This window comes from Kogia breviceps, chromosome 3 (assembly GCF_026419965.1).
Source record: "Kogia breviceps isolate mKogBre1 chromosome 3, mKogBre1 haplotype 1, whole genome shotgun sequence".
NCBI lineage: Eukaryota > Metazoa > Chordata > Mammalia > Artiodactyla > Physeteridae > Kogia > Kogia breviceps.
In genome coordinates this window covers 77,321,219-77,343,000 of record NC_081312.1, presented here as the reverse complement: position 1 = coordinate 77,343,000, position 21,782 = coordinate 77,321,219, and the positions used below count along the sequence as shown (strand labels likewise).

At 38.2% G+C, this 21,782-nt stretch overlaps 1 protein-coding gene across 2 annotated transcripts; it reads right to left on the bottom strand.

Moving 5' to 3' along the window:
• Positions 1-6,430: 6,430 nt before the first annotated feature.
• Positions 6,431-21,275, bottom strand: EMC7 (ER membrane protein complex subunit 7). 2 transcript variants are annotated; one of them, XM_059058625.2, is made up of 5 exons: positions 20,953-21,272; positions 17,292-17,411; positions 13,095-13,233; positions 11,716-11,796; positions 6,431-9,295 (listed from the first exon to the last, which is right to left on the bottom strand). In XM_059058625.2, exons 1-5 carry the CDS (start codon positions 21,183-21,185, stop codon positions 9,143-9,145), a joined length of 726 nt encoding a protein of 241 aa, XP_058914608.1. In that variant the 5' UTR covers positions 21,186-21,272; the 3' UTR covers positions 6,431-9,142. The 2 variants fall into 2 exon arrangements, with proteins under 2 accessions (XP_058914608.1, XP_066885006.1); XM_067028905.1 differs by lacking the exon at positions 17,292-17,411 and having other exon boundaries at positions 20,953-21,275.
• Positions 21,276-21,782: the final 507 nt, after the last annotated feature.

Sequence of the window (21,782 nt, the reverse complement as noted above, 5' to 3'; positions counted from 1 at the left end):
TTTAATGTTAAAAAAATCAGTAACCCTTGTTTCATTTTTACTCACAATCATTTTGTTTTTGTTTTTCTTTCCTCTACTTTTCACTGGTGCCACCTTCTCCAAATGCCCCAAATCTTTGTACCCTCTTTCCTTCACCAACTTCTTAGATCCAAGAACCACCATCCAGGCAACCTGATTACTCTTTTGTTTGGTTACTCATTTGTTCAGCAGATAATTATTTATCTCTGTGGGAACCATGTGACTGCAGAGGGGAATAAGACACTGTCCCAGCCTCCAAGAACACAGACTAACAGAAAGAGGGACAGGACAACAATACAAAGAGAATCATTCCAGTGACGGCTGGAGGCCTCCAGCTCTCCTCCTCTCCAAGCACAAACATTTCCCTTCTCTAGGCCTCTTTTTTTCCCTGCTCTTTGGCAGAAGGGGAAACTAGCACCAAAATCTGAACTGCAGAGGGTAGAACCCTTATATGATTGAAAAGAGAAAGTGAGTGAAGAGTAACAAGATGAATGTGGATTATATCCAACATTCCACTTAGAAGCTCTCACAAGCAATCCTCTGGTCTTTTTTATCCAATTTGGTACCCAGGCCTTTCAGAAAGGAGTCTTGCCCTGTCTGGATACAGCCTAACCTTCCTATTCCATAATCCAATCCCTTCTCAAGGTAGAGGTCAGGTAGGAATGCAGAAATTGGAGAAGTTGTCAGTAGTATTCTGCAAGGACACTTTCAAAATCAAATACATACAATCACATACATATTTACATACATAAAACTTGAAGCAGTGAGGATGGAAAAGAGCCTCAAGTTCAAGGTAGCAGCAGTTGGTTCAGAGTGGGAGGGCTGAGAGCCTACCAGGAGCTCAGAGTCCTTTGAGATGCCTTGAAGAAGAGCAGGAACTTCCTTCCCAACCAATCCCCACCAGCCCCAAAGAAGATGAAGGGAAAGAGAAGCTGCTTTATGTCCCAGACATCTTCTGAGCCACATCATTTAAAGACGTGAGGTTGGGCCAGAGAGCAAGTCAGGAGGGAAGGCAAAGCTTGTTTTTCTTCCATTAACATATTATCTCAAAGGTTTTGGGTACCTGAGGTTTCTACTAAAGACTCTTGGCTTTGGGGCAGTGATTTTCATATACCACAGTTAGTTTAGAGACTGGTTATCAGTAATCAGTCATGCCAGGTGACCACAGAACGCCATACACAGGATTTTCCCTTACCGTTTGTCCTGAGAGGAGCGAGGTGCGTCCTCGAGAAGATAAGGCGAATTCAGGCCTGCAAGGCCTCCAGGCGGCCTCTGCCTACCTGTCCAGACCTTCTCCTCTCCCCTCTTCCAGAAGTGGTCCAGCTATATGGTTCTCTCAGTCCCTTCAGGGGCCGACCTCCCTCCCACCCCAGCTCACACTGGGAAGCTCTTCACTGTCATCCCTTCTTCTCAGCCTCCGCCTAGTTTATTCCTATGTAGTCTTTCGTCTTACCTCACAGGTCACTCTCTCAGCAAAGTGGTCCTACATTGGCCCTCTACCTTCTCATCCAGATTCCCATGTTATGAGCATTTATAGCACCCAGGACTTTTCCGTGGAGCACCTATCAAGGTTTTCATTACATGTATTTATGTGTTTGTTTATTCATGTCTATTTCTCCCACTAAACTCTAAGCACTGAAGCCAGAGTTCATGCTATTTTGCTCATCATTGTGTCCCCTCACCTAATAGCCTTTGGCACATTCAAGAGTATAGGTGCTTCACAGTGTGGTCTATACTAAATAGGTAAGTGCATACCTGAGATAGGCGATGGTTGCAAGGCAAGTTTCCTGGGTTTTGTGGGCTTTTTTCTAGCATGGTTAGTATCTTTGTGCTTCCTTGAGAAGTAGAAGCTTAATTCACCACGAGTCTCTGATCTCCATTTTTGTCTAATGATTTGAGTTGGGATCCCTAAAAATGATGAAGCTGTATGTGGCAGCCACCCCAGAACTGTTTTAGTGGAGAAATTAAGATTCTTCCCACCCTTCCTTGAGAACAGGACTGTTGTATTACTAGTGCTTTACAGTCCAGGTAGCTTAGAGTCCAGAGAGGAAAGTCAGAGAAGTAAACAGGTAATCCGATAAAATGAAATTCTATAATGGTGTAAGCACAGGCATGAATGGGGACAAAAAAGAGGCTCTTATCCAAGCCTTGGGGGCATCTGGAAGATTTTTGTCAAAGGTGATTTCTACACTAAGTTCTGAAGAAAATGTAAGAGGTAGACAAGGGAAAGGAATGGGGGTGGGGTAGAGAGTTGAGAGGAAGAAATAATCAAAAAGGTCCAGAGGTGAGCAAACATATAGAACTTAGAGTGGGGAAATGAGGAAAATTCAAGATGTACGTGGGAACAAAGTGGCAAGAAGTGAATCTGGAGGGACCATGGTCAGGGTCCCATATTTTGAAGTCTATGTAGAGTCTACAAAGGGTTTTTAATAAGGGAACGACCCCATCGGATTTGCCTTTTAGAAAAATCTTTAGGTTTACAGTGTCTGAAACTCTAGGCACCAGACACTAGGACTAGAACTGCTTTGCCTTGGAAGTCAGTTCCTCTTGACTACACCACCCCTTCTGAGGAGTGTTTGGAAGGAGAGAGGCAAGTCCCCAGATCATGCCAACAGCCGTAGGCAGAGGGTGGGCAAGTGAATAGACGTATGGCTATGTGTTGATCATAGGTATGTGAATGTTTAGTTTTTTTTATTTAGCTTGTGAGAGAAGCACTGTAGGAAGTAGTTAACAGGACTTGCTCTAGGTTACCAGCAGGTGAGCTTGGGAAAATTTTAACCTGTTTCCTCATCTGAAAAGTAAGAATATTAATAATTATGAACTGTCACTGAGCACTTATATGAATAGGGTTAGTATTAATATTAAGTGGGATAATACATGTAAAGTGTTCTAAACAGTTCTACTTATGAAGTAGATATTTCCCGCATTTTACAGATGAACCTTTGATCCATTTTACTCATGATGAAACTGAGGCTCAGAAAGGTTTCTTTCCCAAAATCATACAATTAGTAAGTGACGGAGCCAGGACATGTATTCACCCAATTTCTCCCTTAACTTAGAAAGTTCCTTCTGACCCATTCATTCAAGATGGATATGGAGGCAACACAGCCAATTTTGCATTGACTGAGGGAAAAAGAGAAGGCTTTCAGCAGGTTGGAGATCATTTTGGTCAGTTCTGGATAAGTGCATAAGTTAGGACACTGGGTTCAAGTGATAGACACCTACTGGAACTAGCTTAAGTAAAACACATAAACACTATACTAGAGGATATACCAGTGCTCCGTGGAATGCAAGGGCAAGAACACAGGGACCTCAGGAAAGGATTTGAACGAAGGTTCAGTTCTCAGATTTCATCTTCCACTTCAGCTTGGAACCTGTTTTCTCCTTTTCTGTAGTGTACATGGTAGAATAAAGAGCCATGAACATCTTGCAAGTTTATATGTTGCAATCTACTCGTTTAGTCCCTGAGTTTTCATTTTAAATTCCCCAGGAACAGCCTTTGGCCTAACCTGGATGAGATGCCCATAAAAGCAGAGCCACACAGCACAAATATGGTTTTGCTGGGACAACATCTTTGCACCCCCTTCTCATGGGAGAATCAGTTACAGGGGTAAGCTGGGTGACAGCTCAACAGATGTACATTAAAGGAAGGAAGGCTCTCATTGTCACAGTTTAGATTTTCCTCTGCCCTTCCCCACTTTCCAATTTTGTTAATATATCTCATTTTCTCCTCCATAAAGTATCAATCTTACCATTCCTCACATTCTGGGAATAAAATAATTTACTTTTGGGGATAGAAAGAAATTTGAGAGACCATCAGGTAGGTGCACATATAAACCTCCTAAGAGGTGACTTTTGCCCAATTTTTTAACAACGTCAAGAAAAGTAAATCTCACGGTCACTGGCACCTCACAATTTTGTTTACTAGGCCAAGAAATTCCTCTTCACAAGAAACTAATTCCTTCTGCTGTATGTAAGTCCATTTCCTTTCTCAGACTTCACAGAGTGGTACACAGCTCATCAGAATTTGCTTTAAAGGGATTATCAAGCCTTTGAAAAATCCCCTCATCATTCTCTTTACCAAACTAAAAATTACAGCCACTTTAATCCTTCTTAAAGTATATCTAGTTAATATAGTCATGAGGTCAGTAGATTCATTTGTATAGAAAGCATGAATATTAATCGTTGGCAGCTTTTCTCTAGACCTGCTCTGTATATCTTATTATAGAGGCTAACACTGAACACAGTACTCTCCAAATCAGGATAAATGATAAGTAAGGGGCTAGGCTGGAGATAGTGGGGGAAGGGATTCAAGAGGCTTTCACTGAATCCCTGCACGAATTGCAGCTGAACCTCCATGGACTTGAAAGTTTGTCCAGCAGCTACTTGCTCCACCAATCTCTGCCATACTCTCTTTGTGGGCCAGATTCCTTAGACTGTTGGTTCTGCTTACCTGTGGTTCAGGATCAACATACCACCTTCTCTGATACAGTACCGCCCAACTGACTGGCTCAAGTCCCACCCTCGGTCCAACCAGCTGTGGATGGGAAGGCAGGTCCATCCAGGCCTGTGAAGAGACAAGTGCAAAATGAAATTTTTCTTTCTTGTGTATAATGCACAAGATACCATGACAGCAATGATTGCAAGGAAGCTTTTCTTACATATCTACTCATGGTCCCTTATGAATCACCTCCTAATACTTTTAGAATGATTCCATTTCTTAACCTTCATGCCAAATTTTCATGATCACTTAATTCTGAAGATTTTCTAATTTTTTTTTACTACAGTTATTTAGAAATATGCTTTAATATATACAAATATATGTGGTAGGAGTGGGATTCCTTCGAGTGGGATTACTTTATATATACATATATACATATTTTCCATATGTATATGGAAAATTGTTTCAAAATTACCTAAGGAGGTACAGATACAAATCTGCAGTCATTACTAGTTCATTAAATTTTAGTGGAATTAAATGCCTTGTCAAAGTTTTCTATTGGAAATGCTGTGCCCAGAAAGTTTTTACGGCTCTACCCATTCCTCCTGTTTACCACTTGACATTATTAATTTACTCCTCCCTCTTCTCAGGTTTGCCCAGGCTGGCTCAATGCTATCAGACTGAAGCAGTTGTGAAAGACTTCAATTCCCTATGCTCCCATGATAAAGCTGTGTTACTGTGGGAAAGGAGATAAGCTAATACATGGTGCTATTTGGGGGAGGGGGGATTTTTATGTAAAATAGTTATTTTAGTATTTCATCATCTTTTTTTCAGGAATATTAAAACTATGTTCATAATTTATAGGCAACATCTGAATTTTGCAAAACCTACCCTCAAGTTCTCCTAAATAATTATGAACACTTGTACCATTTGGATATTCTCATATACTTTTCAAATTAAAAAATAATTGCCTCTGATGACAATAATCACACCTAAAATGCTAAAAGGAGAGCACAACTAGGTCCTGCCTCAACATACTCTTTGAACAACACTAAAGGACTGTATCACTAGCTTCTATTGTGTTCCCTAAGGTTAGTGCTTAGCAGAATTTTTGTTGGGTTAAAATACAAAATGCACATGTAAACCACCCTAAAAGGTGAACTTTTTGTCCAACTTTTAAAGAACTGATTGTAACCATGCAAAAATATGACTATATGTGACCTGGGAGGCAATTCTAAAAAATGAAAATAGTTGTTTTAGTTTTTTCTTTAGGATATTTAATAAAAATATTTTCAATAGATTTTTTTAGTTGAACACTAAAAAAAAACCCCAAACTTTCTGAAAGTTTGAGTAACTACTTAAGTGAAAAAGGTCTTCTTTATCATTGACCTCATCAGGACCTCGAAACTCTTCCAGCTACTGAAAAGTATGCTGAATGGTTGCTTCTTCTCTCTTGTCTGAGGAAACATAAGAAAAAAAATAACAGACTTTACTATTCTGGGCATGTTAGGTAAAATGCCCATTTTTTTCAAAATGTTAACCAGACTCAAGATGAGTCTTGAGGTTTTGACTCCTAAAAAAATGCTTGGAAACTTGGGAGCTATGGATCCATCCCAGGCACTCAGGGCTTCCTGGCAAGAATGGGTCACAAAGATCTGTTTTGTACAAAGTTACTACTCAGGTTTAATTTAGCAGAATTGAAAAAATTTTAACCACAAAGCTTACATTTAAAAGGAGATACATGTAAACTCAATCTAAGAAACACCCTAAGGAAGAGCAAAACACTGTCTCCGAGAGAGGAATAGCAGAGAGAACCCAAGGAAGTTGAAAAAGTTGGCACCAATCATACGGTTCTCAAGGGTAGGAAATAATAGTATTGGGTTAAAATTATACTGGAATTTTGGATCTGAAAAGGAGTTTACAGGTCTAATCCAAATCCCTCAATTTATAGATGGTGAAACTTGAGGCCCATTTATTCATTCAACAAACATTTATTATGTGCCTACATGCTCAATGCTGGAAATACAACAATGAACAAGACATGGTCCAAAGAGGGAATGTAACTTGCCCAAATTCACAAAGCAAGTTAGCAACTAAACAGGGTCTTTGCACTCAACTCCAAATTGTCTAATAATATACAATCTTTTCTGCACCTGAAAATACACTAAGCATTTGATGAAGGAGCTGTGCAAAGATAAGATTTTCATATACAATTGATGTAATAACATTCTGTAATAAGGTATGTTTATATTACATTCAGTGTTAAAATCTACGTAAAATAACAAGTTTTTTAATTAGCAAATGAAATGGTAATTTCCTTGGAAGTGCTTTCTAATTTCTAGCTTATTAGGTATTCCATGTGTGAATTTTGACAACCCAAATTTTGAAATTTTTGAATATGATTTCTGGTTGTACAACTATGACTCTTACTATATTCTGGCTCCTTTGAATTCCAACTTTCATGCAATCTGTGTTCTAACATTTTAGTTATTTTCAGTAAATAACTATTTTAAAAGATTCTAACCATTAACCAGTTTACCCACCTTATACATTCATAGCTTAACCAGAGTGGTAACTTTAGTGTATATAATATAATGAGAGATACAGCTTTTAAAATGTCCTGCATCAGAACTTTTTTTTTTCTTTTTTGGCAGTGCCACGCAGCATGCAGGATTGTAGACTGTAGTTCCCCCACCAGGGATCGAACCTGTGCCCCCTGAAGTGGAAGCTCATAGTCCTAACCACTGGACCGCAAGTGAATTCCCTTTTTAAAAAAAATATTTATTTATTTATTTTTGGCTGCATTCAGTCTTCGTTGCTGTGGGAGGGCTTTCTCTAGTTGTGGCAAGAGGGGGCTACTCTTTGTTGCGGTGTGCAGTTTTCTCATTGCGGAGGCTTCTCTTGTTGCAGAGCATGGGCTCTAGGCGCACAGGCTTCAGTAGTTGTGGCGTGTGGGCTCTAGAGCACAGGTTCAGTAGTTGTGGCACATGGGCTTAGCAGCTCCGTGGCATGTGGGATCTTCGCGGACCAGGGATCGAACCGGTGTCCCCTGCGTTGGCAGGCAGATTCTTAACCACTGTGCCACCAGGGAAGTCCCAAATTCCCTTTCTTTGATTTTTTTTTTTTGAACTCTTTTCTTTAAAAGAAAACTCATGTACCTCATTTCAAAATGAAAAATGGCACCTATAATAGGATAATAAAAGGGAAAATAAGAGTTTGGAACCAATCTTTTGTTGTGTTTTTTTTTGCTGATTTAATAACCCTAAGAAAGCAACAGGGGAGTTCTCTAACATAGGAGAGGATAGGAGCCCTGTTAGAAGCAATACTGCAGCCTCAGAGTTCTTTAATTTTAAAACAATCCAGGGCTTCCCTGGTTCAAGCCCTGGTCCGGGAAGATCCCACATGCTGCAGAGCAACTAAGCCCGTACGTCACAACTACTGAGCTTGCGCTCTAGAGCCCGCGAGCCACAACTACTGAAGCCTGCACGCCTAGAGCCCGTGCTCCGCAACAAGCCACCGCAATGAGAAGCCCGCGCACCGCAACAAAGAGTAGCCCCCGCTCACGGCAACTAGAGAAAGCCTGTGTGCAGCAACGAAGACACAACGCAGCCAATCAATCAATCAGTATTTAAAAGATTGCTAAAAAAAACACCCCAAAATCCAAAAGAAAAGGTGTTGTAACTTACTGAAATAAAAAGGTTTTGAGCCACTCCTGATATTTGAGATATCCTGATTGGATATTCCAACACCTCTGAGAATCAATAGTGGGGAAGATGAGGGGATTTATAAGCTACCTCTGCTATACTACCAACATTACAATATGGAGCTCTAAGGTTGATTTTCCATCCTCAGACTCTACAAGGCTCTCCTACTGCTGCACTTCTTTCCCCTGGCCATTCATTCACTCCCTGTTATTATTTGTGCTTCCTCCCTACATAATAAGCTCTACAGAGGACAGGCACTGGATACTATCCATCTCTGTATCTTACCTTGAATCACAGCATATAGCTGATATTCAATAATTGTAAAACGAAACCATACATGGTAACCAGAATTTAAAAATTGGTAACACCTATACTAATTCATATATCCACACTCTGAAACTAACTGTAGTAATAAAAATTAAAACTACATCAGGAACATGTGGTTCTACTTCAAATATCAGGGAATGTTAAATGGCAGGGCAGGACTAAGAATTTTGAAAGGTCTAGTTACACAAAAACCAACGGTGCATGCTGCTCTAAAAATATCAGCCACTTCTTTTTAAACAGGAAAAATCAATTTCAAGCCTCAGATAATGAAAGATAGAAGAAAATTGTCAGAAATAAAGGAAACATTAAGTGAAAAAAAATGACAAGATAATTTTATCTCTGGATTAAGACTTATTTTAATATACATAATGTATAGTACTTCATATAATTTATTAATGTCATTTTCTATAGGACACTGTAATTAATTCAGTGACATCAATATTGACCTCATACAGACAAAGGATGAAAGCTGGGTTTTCTTGTGTATCAAATACAAAACATGTGCTGAAGAGTTATCACATACAACAGTTATAAGAGATCAACTTTAAGGATGACTCAAGTTTACAGTAGTTGCTTCACACGTTCTCCCTCAAGACTTGGATGTCACCCAGTGTTGCCATGTTTGTGCAAATGCCATCTCTGGCTTGCCTGACTACCTCCTTTTGCCAGCCCCACTTTTGCCTGTTTTACTGCTGCCACTGCTAGATTTGCCAGATGATTTTGAAGAGAAGAGTCTTGTCATGAACTCAGAAACATCAGGCAATTCATGATTGGAATTCAGCATATTCATTGACTGCTCCATCTCCTGTGGGAAGACAAAGCACAATGATATGAAAGGCACACGTCATTTAACAACTAACACTTCCCTTAAGGAAGGAGGAGAGAAATAGAACAGGTAAAAGGTACTGGTTCTGAGCAATGATGTAATGTCATACCCAATAGCATTTCAGAAACCATGTTTCATGCCTCCTTTATATCACTAAGCATTTCAATCCTTAGTAAATGTCCGATAAGTGCTGCCTGGGGTTTGATTCGGCTTATTTTTTTATAAAGGGCATTTTCTCAGATAATGGACATATGTGATCATATTCCTGCCACCTTATTTTGTTTTCTGATCAGAATGCTTTCTTATTGTTTTAACAAGTGTTTTCTTAAACTCATGCTTTTTCTAGATGCATATAACCAGAATATTAATCTTTAACCATGTATCAAGGTATCAGAAAAGTCTGGAAGGTAACTGTAGTATTTCCAAGACTTGATTCCTAAGGGCCTTAGTAGTAAATCTATGAATACTGTATGACTTGGGCGACCTCAGTTACAGCATCTAAAGCAAGCAACACCAATGTTAAAATGTTACAAACAGTCATTGGCAGGACCTAAGGATATGGCACTTTTATTTTGAGGCTCTTGTCCTCTCCCTTACTGAGCCAACAATCTATAAAGTACTGTTCCATTTTTGACAATATTAATGTAATGTCTGCTTCATTTGAATTATATGTGACATTCCAAAAGTGAACTTAAAATTGTATTAGTTCAGACATGAAAAAAAATAGCAAATACTCTATTATTTAAAATTGAATTTTTTTGTTCAATTATTAGCTTGGGCTTTCTCCCCAAATGTAGAATATATACATGAGTTTACAGGGAGAAAGCACCTTTACAAATACGGCCAAGAAAAGAAACATTATGTTAACATGCCCTAGTAATCAAGAATTAAATGTTTATTTTAAATATAACAGGTCTTGAGTCCCCGCAAAAATATATTAACTCTATTTTTGAACCTGTTCAATTCAGAAGCTCTTGAATGAACAACTTTTTACACTGCTTACTATATGCAAAGCATTTTACAAGAAATGAATTTTTTTTTTTTTTTTTTTTTTTTTTTCGGTACGCAGGCCTCTCACTGTTGTGGTCTCTCCTGTTGCGGAGCACAGGCTCCGGACACACAGGCTCAGCGGCCATGGCTCACGGGCCCAGCCGCTCCGTGGCATGTGGGATCTTCCCGGACCGGGGCACGAACCCATGTCCCCTGCATCAGCAGGCGGACTCTCAACCACTGTGCCACCAGGGAAGCCCAAGAAATGAATTGTTAATCCAATGTGTCTTCTAATGTTTCCTTCTATTGATACCACAGAGACTTAACTGCCTTAACAGACATAAGGATATAGGATGTACACTTTCTGACCAACACTGAGGCAAAGATGCCAAAATTTAGCGATAAAACATTTTGAAACATCATAAAGCTTTCTTTTTTCATGAAGCTTTTTCTGCCACTCCAGCTTGGGATAAGTGTCTTACCTTCTACAGAACTTAATCACCTAGTACCTCAGCAAACATTTTTATTTATGTATATCTTATTTTTCCATTTAAACCCACACATGCACACATACACACACACACAATCCTCTGACGGCAAGAAGAGTGCTTTTTAAATCCATCCTACTTCCTACATTTAACTGGACTATGAGCTTGTTGACAACAGGGATGACATATAATCCATTTTTGTATCCCCTGTATCCAGAATCTAAAATTGATTAATAAATGTTTATTCAGTGATGAATAAAGTGTAAATACATATATATTAAATACAATAGAAAAACCTGGAATTCAGGAGATATTTGCTGATGGTTTTGGGGCGGAAGAATAGATAATTTTTTTTTTAATTCTGAAGATTTTATATGGAAGCAAGTATTTAAAAGAGACAAAGTGGTGGCACTAAAAATTTGAAGCATCTTACTTGGCAACTCCTCTCCCCTTTGCCAAACAGTATGATCTTGTGGTAGAGAGTTTGAAAACCACTATTCTATTTTTCTCCCTTGGTCTATCCGAATTTCTTCTGTGTGTCTGAACACATAAACTAAATGTGTACTCTGAAGAGTTTTGTAAAGTAAAGGTAGATTATAAGAAGCTACCATTTTGCGAAATATTTGGATTAGGTATACCAGAATTATTATGCTTTTCAACTATTTAACAAGCGAGGTGCAAAGAGGCAAGTACTAAGCAGAATATTTTAACTATATGAAGAGACCCAGGCTTTTATCAGGCAGAACCAACTGAATTTATCTGGTCTAGTGGAAACAATTAATTAAATGCCAGGAACATAATACTGTATCAACACAACCTGTAGATGTATTTGGTTTGGTAATTAAGATAAAGCTGAACAAACCCAAGCCATTCAGCCACAACGCACAGACCAGGCATCAAAACATGGATCAGTCATCTTACCCGCCTCATGTCAGGATCACTTGTGTTGACCACTTTGGGCAGAAGCACAAATATCAATAATGGAAGAACCATCATCATAACCTGTGAAAGAAAAAAATTCAGAAAATATTTTTCCTACTTAACTGTAGAACAAAATCTGCACTTAACAACCAATGATGGAATTAAATATTGTAAACAGAATAAAACTAGCAGCCACCACTTCAATTCTACTGAACGAGCCCTGGTGACAGCAAGGTGCTCCTCAGTATCTGACTGTTGTAATATAAGAGTCTTACCTATAAGTGTGTGGACTTTATATAGACACCTTGCTTCACATCTGTGCTACCTATCATTTTGCAGAGTTTAGAGTTTTATCTAACACAAATAGTTTGCAAACTGAACTATTCATTCACTTTCTTCAGTCTGCAGTCTGGCATTGAGATTGGTGATCCTGATGGCCAGTTGGATCCACAAGTCTTTCCAGATGACTTGTGGTTCTTGGAGAAAACATCACATCCCCCCTCTAATGTACAATATACCACTAGGCAACTACTATAGCAGACAAGTTTTTAAAAATGACCTAGGAGCTTCTACCACTGCATATGTTCCCATGGAATTTCATAAATGAGAACACGGAAGATATTTCTCAATTAGCTTTGGAGTCTCATCGCTAACTTCACCCATCCACTCTACCCTCCTGCCTCTTTATGCCTAACTGCAGATTCCAGGTCTAATTTATTCCTCTCAAAGGATATACAGCCTGAAACATCCCTATTTGTGTTCTAAATAGCTATCAGCAAGAAATATGATCAACATTTAGATAATTCTAAGGTAATAATTCAACTTTCAAAAATAGCAAAGAAAAAACAGTCAAGCTGTTTCTAAACATGCTATTAGTATTTTATATTAGTGGATACCATAAAATCGTTTCATGAAAATACCAAGTACTTAAATTACTACAGAGTAACTTCTCTGTTCATAACACATTAAAAAAAAAAAAAGACTTTCTAAAAACCTTACTTGTGCCATCAAGAGGGGAAATTTATTAAATGATGGCACATTCATCAATGGACTAACATTCAGGTAGTATGAAGGATGAGATAGCTAGCTCCATGTGTGACTTACCACATACTTTTACTCTATTTGAATTTTAAACATAAGTACTTATCTAATCTCTGCTGCACATTTCAATGTCAAATCTACTGTGCCATTCTCACTACTATCTTTTTCATTATGTATTCCCAAAGCTACTATTTTCATGAAATTCATGAACTGTTCACAGTAATCCTTTGATCCAACAATCTGACTCTAGCTTTCCTTTCACAGGGGTTAGAATTTTTCAACTGCCTGGAAGCAAATAACAGATTAGTAAAGATACTTTATTGTAGCCTGATACATACCATTGGGTTCATCAGAAAGTCTGTCCAGCCCCAAGATTCCCTTTTAATAAAGTAAGAAGGTGGGCCTGAAGATTTCATTTGGAGAGGATAGGGCAGTCTGACCACTTCTGATGTTTTGATGTAATTCACGTATCTCGCTCTGATATAGCAACATGAAAAAAGCATCAGTAATCCTATTAAAAGCATTACTAGTTAAAAGAAATGCTTATAATATATTAGCAATGCCTTATAATTACCTTTAGCTTTTTCCAAAATGCTTTGGCATCTAAACTTTTGATCTTGAAAATTTGATCAAAGTAGCTTTATCTATATGTCTAAAATACTTAGCAAAATGTAGAGGGAGAACATAGATTTGGAATCAAGAGACCTAGTTTCTAGCTATAGCTCTATTATCTAGGCCTGTGGTCTTAAGTTCTTAACTTTTCTGGTTATATCAGAAGTTCTCCTGGAATTCTTCTAGCTCTAAAGCTCTTTGATTCTATTTAATAATAAATTTATTTTGTTATAAATATACAAAAATGCTGGAATTTTTTTGATTGTCTGAAACATGCATTGTTGAGCACACCTAATTGTAAAGGGTATTTTCCAAGAAAAACTTAATGATTTAAGAAAGTCCTGCAACAGTGCCATAGGTAACATTACATTTTTACCAGACATGCCAGTAATTTTAATCACCCATGTTCAGACATATTCCATTTACTTTTTGGAAACTGCCTCCCCTATTTTTTCTATCATTTCCTTCTGGAACTTCTATTAGACACATGTTAGACCTTTTCATTCTTTACTCCACATCTTGTTAAATTCTCACTTTCACAGTGTCCTTTCCTTTATCTGTATTGCTTTCTGGGTAATTTTTCTGATCTGTCTTCCAGCTCATCAAACTTCTGTTCAGTTGCTTAGCACATCCACTGAGTTTTGTATTCCAAAGCATATACTGATTGTAAAAGTTCAATTTTATTTTTTTTTCAAATATCTATGGTTTATTTTGGTATTACGGTAAAAGCATTTATTTGTCATTTTAAATATACTTTAAACAATTTTATAGTCTATATCCAATAAGCCTACTATCTAGAGTTCTCAGAGGCCTAATTCATCTGCTGACTCCATGTACATTGTTTTCTTGGGTATTTTATAAGTTAAGTAGACTTTACTTTTGCATGGGCCTGGACAGAGAGTTATGCATTTGTCTCTGCCAGGAGTGGGGGATTATGACCAGGGGCCATTTTATTAATTGTTCAGATTGGAAGTTTCTGGATCATGCAAGAAGTAATAAATTCATACCCAAATTTCAATGAGGGTGCGACTATCAATTTTGAGGACAGATTTTTCCCTCCAAAAGCCAGGGCCAGGTTGGGAATCTGATCTTTTGGATTTCAGGCCAAGGGTCAAAGGGGGAACCAAGTCTTAGATCTAATTCTGACTCCAAGCATGCCCAAGGCTTGCCTCCCACCTACACACTGCTAATAAAATCTAAGGCTTTTGGTGAGAGAATAACAAAATGCCCAGGTAGGAAAGTAGTTTAGTTTATCCTCTGAGGATTTCCCTTACTTTTGGGGGAGCTATACATTTAAAAGGAAATGTTTATCATGCTTTACCCAGCATTTCTAAAATTCTTCATTCTGACAAAATGTCAGAAATGTAAGTCTCACATATATTTGAAACTAACTTATGCATGCTTACAAAATATTGGTCAAGAATAGTAGTATCTTATATGGATCCCTCTTTGTTCTCTACTCTGTCCTCCCCAATTATTAAAATGATAAGGGCCTTGTTTTTTTTTTGTTTTTTTTTGTTTTTTTTGTTTTTGCGGTACGCGGGCCTCTCACTGTTGTGGCCTCTCCCGTTGCAGAGCACAGGCTCCGGACACGCAGGCTCAGCGGCCATGGCTCACGGGACCAGCCGCTCCGCAGCATGTGGGATCTTCCCGGACCGGGGCACAAACCCGTGTCCCCTGCATCGGCAGGCGGATTCTCAACAACTGCGCCACCAGGGAAGCCCAGGGCCTTGTTTTTTTACCTATGCTTCAGGCATCCAATCATCAGGAATGGGTCTGAGAATATGAATCCAACTGCTGCAACCAGTCCTTAAATACTAAAGCAGGAAGTACTCTTTACCCAAAGTGAAAAAGCAAATAAAACTTTATATTTAGAAAAATATTTCTAATTGCTTAGACTACTTTATTCAAAATTCAAAGAAAAAAGAATAAATAAAAATAAATTTATAGTTTTTAATCGACAAGTATCCCCCTTTAACAACTTTCATTCCCTCCAGTATTCACTTTTGTTTTGTTTTTTTGTTTTTTGGGGGGCCAGGTCACATGGCTTGTGGGATCTTAGTTCCCCAAACAGGGATTGAACCCGGGCCCACAGCAATGAAAGTGCAGAGTCCTAACCACTGTACCCCAGGGAACTCCCAGTATTTTCAGTATTTTTAAAAAACTTTTAAACCTATGTAACATTCATATGGTAAATCTACAAACCACCCCCATCTCCAAGCTTGCAATTCTAAAATACATAAAAAGTCATGATAAGTCCTTTACAGTTTAGACTTTAACATAGTAGAGTCATATATTTTAAAAAACTTTTATGAGTCTAAAAAGACATGAGAAAGTCAATAGCTAATGTGGTTCAGTTACTTTGAAACAATCCATTTATTACATCAAAAATATTTATAAACATATTTGCAAGGTATTACCTTTAATTCATGCTCCACCTTGCTCTCAATAGCCAATAGCAAGAAATACTAGCATTTGGACAAAGTAGAATATTCTAAGACAATTTAATTTCAAAAATAGAGGGGAAAGTAGTTTGTTTCTAAAGAACATGTTTTTAGTAGTATCACAGTATTGGTTTTGTAATAATACCAAGAATTTAAATTACCACAGAATAACCATCTCTGTTCACTACACATCCTAAAAGAGGAAAAAGAAAACTCTATCAACAAGAGCTGACTTCACTGGACTAATATGCAGCTGATATTAAAGGATGACGCAGCTCAATATATGACTCGCTATTTTAATTATAGCATATTTACACATCACACGTTAAAAACTTTCAATGACCAAAAAAAAACAAAGGAAGAGGGAAAGCATTTTAGGAGTAAACACTAACTCAAATATAAATATTACAGTACTAACCGAACATCTCTCTTATTTCAGCTCAATTTGGGGTCTCTACAAATCAATCTAAATATGCTAGGCATATAAGGAAAAGGTCAGTAGTAAAATACGGCTCTCTAACCCCCAAATTATTTTTGCCTTTGCATGACCTCTTCTTTATTACTGCAACATGAAGTAATTCTGTGATAGCTCAAACAAAGAAGAGAAATTACCATTTAAAATTGTTTGGTATTTGTCAATTACACCTCAATAAAGCAAGCAAGCAAGCAAGAAAACTGCTTCCTATACTTCCTGGTCAGATTAGCCTAAAGAGAGCACTATTGGCATGAGACTAATAACAAATAAATAAATTGGGGTTATAAGAGCATAAGGCTGAATCTGAACACTATGGACATATATACAACTGATTCTAACTTCAAATGGGTTTGTGGTATTCCAGGATCAGAGCCTGAATTAGTCCAAAATTCTTTTCACCTCGACTTCAAAGCATGTGTTCATCTACTTAGAACTTCTGAAACTTTTTCCTAGTCTTCCAGCCTCTAATACTGTACTTTTTTTTTATTATGATCCTCACTTTGAAGTAAATTCCATGATGTAATCTACCATTTTCCTAAGAAATACTAAATTCCCATTGCACACTAAATGTTCCAGACAGGAAGAACTATAGAAATTTCTAGATCAACATACTATCAAATAGATACTAAGAGGTATCATCAAAATATCCCAATGACGAGTATTTTCAACTTAGAAAAGTTAAATTATTTCCAACTTTAATAATCACATTTTAATTAAAACTTTCACAATGCTTTTGCTCCTATAGTAAGTAACCTTACCTCTTCTCTATATAATCATATTAGGAGCTTTAAAATAAATATTAAGCCACAGCAGGAGAAGGTTCAACTGTACAATATTATCAATGCTCAGATTTGAACAATATAAGGATGTTTTAAATATTTTAAGGAATACATGTAGTTTAAATAAGAAACTTTCCAACCTTAACTATAAATTCTAAAAGGAATATATATAATGAGGTATTCAGTAGCCTAGCCTTTGATAGAAATTAAATCAGTTGTCCTCACCTCATTTTGCCTTTTGAAGTGATATCTACTCGGACAGGATCAAACCTGTAAGCTGGAGAAATAACTTCCACTACATAAGATCCAGAAGGTATATCATGAACCACAAAACTCCCATCTGTCCTGGAACAATGAAATTATCATATTTAGTCACTTCTGATCAATAGCTTATTCTTTTCTTATGTTTTAAACCATCTGTTAACTCCCAAACCAACACCTCCCAAAATGACAGAGTAATTAGCAAAAAAAAACCCCAAACTGCCAAGAGTTGTCCACATTTCAGCTTCCATAATTAACACTGCATGAGTTCTGAAAATGCCCCAGACCGTTTCACAGAGACATAGAAAGTACTTCTATTCCTTCTGTGGAATAGAGATGACAGGTGACATGAGCACAGGTCCAATTCTAAAGTCATGTCTTCATTCAAGGGAATGAATAATATGTCATTCCTACAAGATTAGGGGTCCAATTTTGCAGATCCCCTCCAACAATTTAATTTAAAATGGCCTTTTTTTCCTAGTTTTAATTTGCATTTTGTTTTCTTTCCTTTGTTTCCTTTTTAGGAAAAGGTAATTAAGTACTGTTTGTTCCACCTGTTACAAATAGTTCCCATCTACCTTCCTTACTTCTTTTCAGGTATGTAGAAGTTTAAAATGTTTATGTAGTTAAAACCACCCACCTTTTCCTACTGCTTTCTTCTAAACTTCGAAAACCACCCCATCAAGAACTGATAATTTCATGTTCACAGACCAGAATTAATTTGGTCTGGTTTTGCTAATGAGAAACTGCCATTCTGAGGAAAAAGAAGTTTCTGTTTCAGGAGAACAAATGGTTCTAAAGGGATTGACTTTATCAGAGAATTGCCAGTCTCACAATAATGTTAAAATAATGCTCCTTAAATCATTAGGCTCTTTCACAGTTAAAGGAATAGTTGACTGTCACATCCACAATGTTTACTAAAATGTAAGAGGAAAAAGTTCCTTACTACTTCAAAGTACACACTAAACTGAAACAGAATTGAAGTGCAAACATCAAGTTAACTTATTCCTGAGCTGGATGTCTTCTATTTGCCCTTCAGATCATTCTCCACCCTTCTCTCTCCACAGCAGGAAGGGAAGAAAATGAGCTTAGTATACTTTCCCCCCCCACAGCTCTCTGCCTGAGAGGCCCCTAACTGGCTTTGTCAAGGGACACAGCTCCTTTCAAGGCAGTTCTTTCCTCTTTTCTAGGTTCCAGTAACCTTTACTTCCCCGCCTCCCTTCAGGCTTAGAGGTGACAATAGCCTTGAGCTTGTAAACTCTAGAGTACTGCATAATCTGGTTGTTTCCCTACACCACGACTACCCTGGTTAATCCTTTCATTAAACTTTCCTTGAATTATTCTAATTATTCAGTTTCTTGATGGGACCCTAACTTAATGAATTTCAAAACATTTTCCTAGGTCCAGAAAAAAGAGAATTGAGTTAATTCCAGCACAACACAAATAATAGCAAAACTAATGGCGTAAAGAAAAAGCAAATATATTTTTCCTCCTAAGGTAAATATTTTGCTTTAAAAGATAACATAGACATAGTATAACGAAATTTTAAAACTTGGCTTTTAAAATGTACTCTACAATACAATGACCTTGTTGGACCCTGATCTGAAAGAACAATCACATAAAACTATTCCTGAGATAAGTGGGAAAACATAAAAATGGACTGGGTATTAGATGGTATTATGGCATTATCATTTATTTTGTCAAATCGATAATGGTACTGTGTGTTTTTAAGTCCTTATCTTTCAGAGATACATAGTAGTGTTTTTACAAGTGAAATTATATTATGTTTAAGATCATCATATTTAAATATTCCAGAAAGAAATTAATGAGGTGCAGGAGATATAAAATCAAACAGTAAATTGTGATGGGTTCCTAAGCTATTCTGTTTATTTTAGTGTATGTCTGTAATTTTCCATAAGAAAAAGTTCAAAAAATTATAGTACATAATCTTACGTATAGTACATAATGCATAGCTCATAATTTCAAAAAGCTGAAAACTACCTAAATGCCCCCAAACAGAGGACTAGATAAATAAATTATGGTTTACATACACAGTGATGAGAGCAAGAAGTGGCATGGGAGTACTCAGTTGAAACTCCCCTGATCTCCATTTAGCCAAGTCCCAAGCCACCTCCAATAAGCATAGTCAAAATTGCATGTTACTTATGCATAACAGGTACAAGACAAATTACCTATCCCTCTTCCAAAAAGCTTGCCACTATAAGCTCTTCATATTAATTCTCAATTAACCTTTCTACATACAAATGAAAGAACATGAAATGGTATCAGAAGCTGCTCACAAAATAGTAAATGAAAAAAAGCAGGTTACAAAGCACTATATATTGTATATTACTATTAAAAACTTAGGTCATATGATTTCAAAGAGATACAATAAAATGTTAAGGCTTGTTATCTCTACTTTGTTTATATTTTCTTCAATAAACATATCACATACATATTATTTTCAAATAAAAATGTTTATTTTTAAAAACTGTATACTGCAGGAGAAAAAAGAGAGGTCAAATGGTTAATTATGGCTAATTTTCTAAAGCTTAATGACAGCTTTATTATTAAAAGTTCATTAATTAGGGTAAAACTTAAAGAATGCCCTAATGCCAGATTTGTAATAATACACAGCACTCTAAAAATGATTGTAAGCTTGTCACTATTTATTAATCTGAGGTTGAAATTCTCATTCAAAGGCACCTGGATACTCTGAATATTTCCAAAACAGATTTAGAATTAAATGTCCACACTTAAATTGTCTGGTTTTCAGATACCACTTGCTGGTATACAAACCTACCAGAGAAACGCTTCCTTTACCAAATGAATTTTCAGTTCAAAGTTTCACTTTCCAAGCAGCAACTGAAAGATTTAAAACATTATACTTGTGCCTAGATATCTGAAAAGCAGGCTGCTGCAGAACTGGACTGCTAATAAATCTACCACGTCTTTTAATATAGGCTCAAATCCTATTTCTACTAACAGCTAGAAAGGACAGAAGGGAGTAAGCAAGCATTGTAGTCTCACATAAATGACAACAGTGATGTCGCAAATCCCTCGATGAATTCAAGTGTAAAAAAGAACAACAATCCCACCTCCAGGCAAAAAAAGTGCTTTGATTAGGGACTTCAGGGCCCATTAATTTTAGAAGCAGCAACATTAGCCTCCCAGTCTGTGTCATCACTAGAAGCCCTGTGGGCTTTGAGAATTTCCACTTGCTTAGTATCTTTCTACACAACATGAAGCTACCAAAAGACTGAAATGAATGCAAAAAGGGCCCAGATTCCAGGGAAACCAAATGAGATGAAAAAAAAAAAAAAAAAAAAAGAATTGAGCAAAAGACAAATAAGGGGTCCATCTGTGCCCAGGGCCCAGGAGTGGTCGTCCCCATCCAGGGCCAAAATGGAGTTGAAGATAACCGACTCCACTGCTCTGGGCCTGGGACGGGCGCCAGCCAACCTCATTTCTGAGGTACGGGACCGGGAAGGGGAAAGCGTCGACTGCCTCGCAAGCTTCACCCTCGGACAGCGACGTCGTCAGGTCTTGACACTTGGCTCCCCTATGGGGAATTCCCTTCCTGCTCCCAACCCAACCGCTTTCGCGCTGCCCTCAGGATGCTCACTTAAGAAAGCCAACGTGCTCTTCTCCGTCTACCAGCACTCGGGCCGCCGAGATCCAGTCCTGGGGCTTCACACCAGGAACAACCGCACGCCCCTCAATCTTGAAGCGATCTCCGATACTGACCCCACTCCCTCCTGAGCCCTCAGAAGTAGCCCCAGACACCTCCGAGCTCTGGGCATCCCTTGAAAGCATCAGCAGAAGGAAGGAAATGAAGCCCCACACAGCGGCCGCCATGACTGCAGCTCTCGGTGGTTAGGCCGGGAGCCCCGGAAGCCCTCCCCGTCTCCCGCCGTTGCCGTCTCCGCAGGCTGATGTCGTCATCCCTGCGCGCCGGGTTCGGGCGCCAGCTGTGGGCTCAAACCCGAGCGCAGGAGTCTTAGCTAATCAACTTGCGAGGCGGAACTGTTGCGGCGAGCTCCGCGCGCTCCGGGTTGGAGTGCGGTGTGAAGAGCGCCACTTAAGGGGGCCGCCCACAAAGTGAACGTGAGGTGTGTGTTGCTGTGGCCGCCGGGGGGGCTGAGGACCTCACGCGAGTGAAAGATGATTAAAACCGAGAGGAACGAGGATCTTAAGTAGCGTTTGCAAATGAGGCCCCGACTTAGGTAGAAACAAGTCCACAAGAGAGCGTTTAAAAAGCTTCTAGATTCCCCAAGACGTATAAAATGAAAAGGCTCCCGCTTGTGTGTTTGAAGGAGATACCATCTCTGCATAGAAAAATAGCTGGAAAAATACGTAAACTGTTTACTAAGGGCTCCGTCTGGTGAAAAGGGAAAGAGTTGGAGGACATTTATCTGCATTTATTTATCTATAATCCACCATTCGTCCAGTTTT

Excerpts from the sequence above, each read along its gene's own strand:
- EMC7 (XM_059058625.2), bottom strand. The coding sequence starts at position 21,185 with ATGGCGGCCGCTGTGTGGGGCTTCATTTCCTTCCTTCTGCTGATGCTT. Across the intron at positions 13,234-17,291 it reads ACTTCAAAAGGCAAAATGAG|AGCGAGATACGTGAATTACA; the intron begins GTGAGGACAACT and ends TTGCTATATCAG. Across the intron at positions 9,296-11,715 it reads GTGATCCTGACATGAGGCGG|GAGATGGAGCAGTCAATGAA; the intron begins GTAAGATGACTG and ends GTCTTCCCACAG.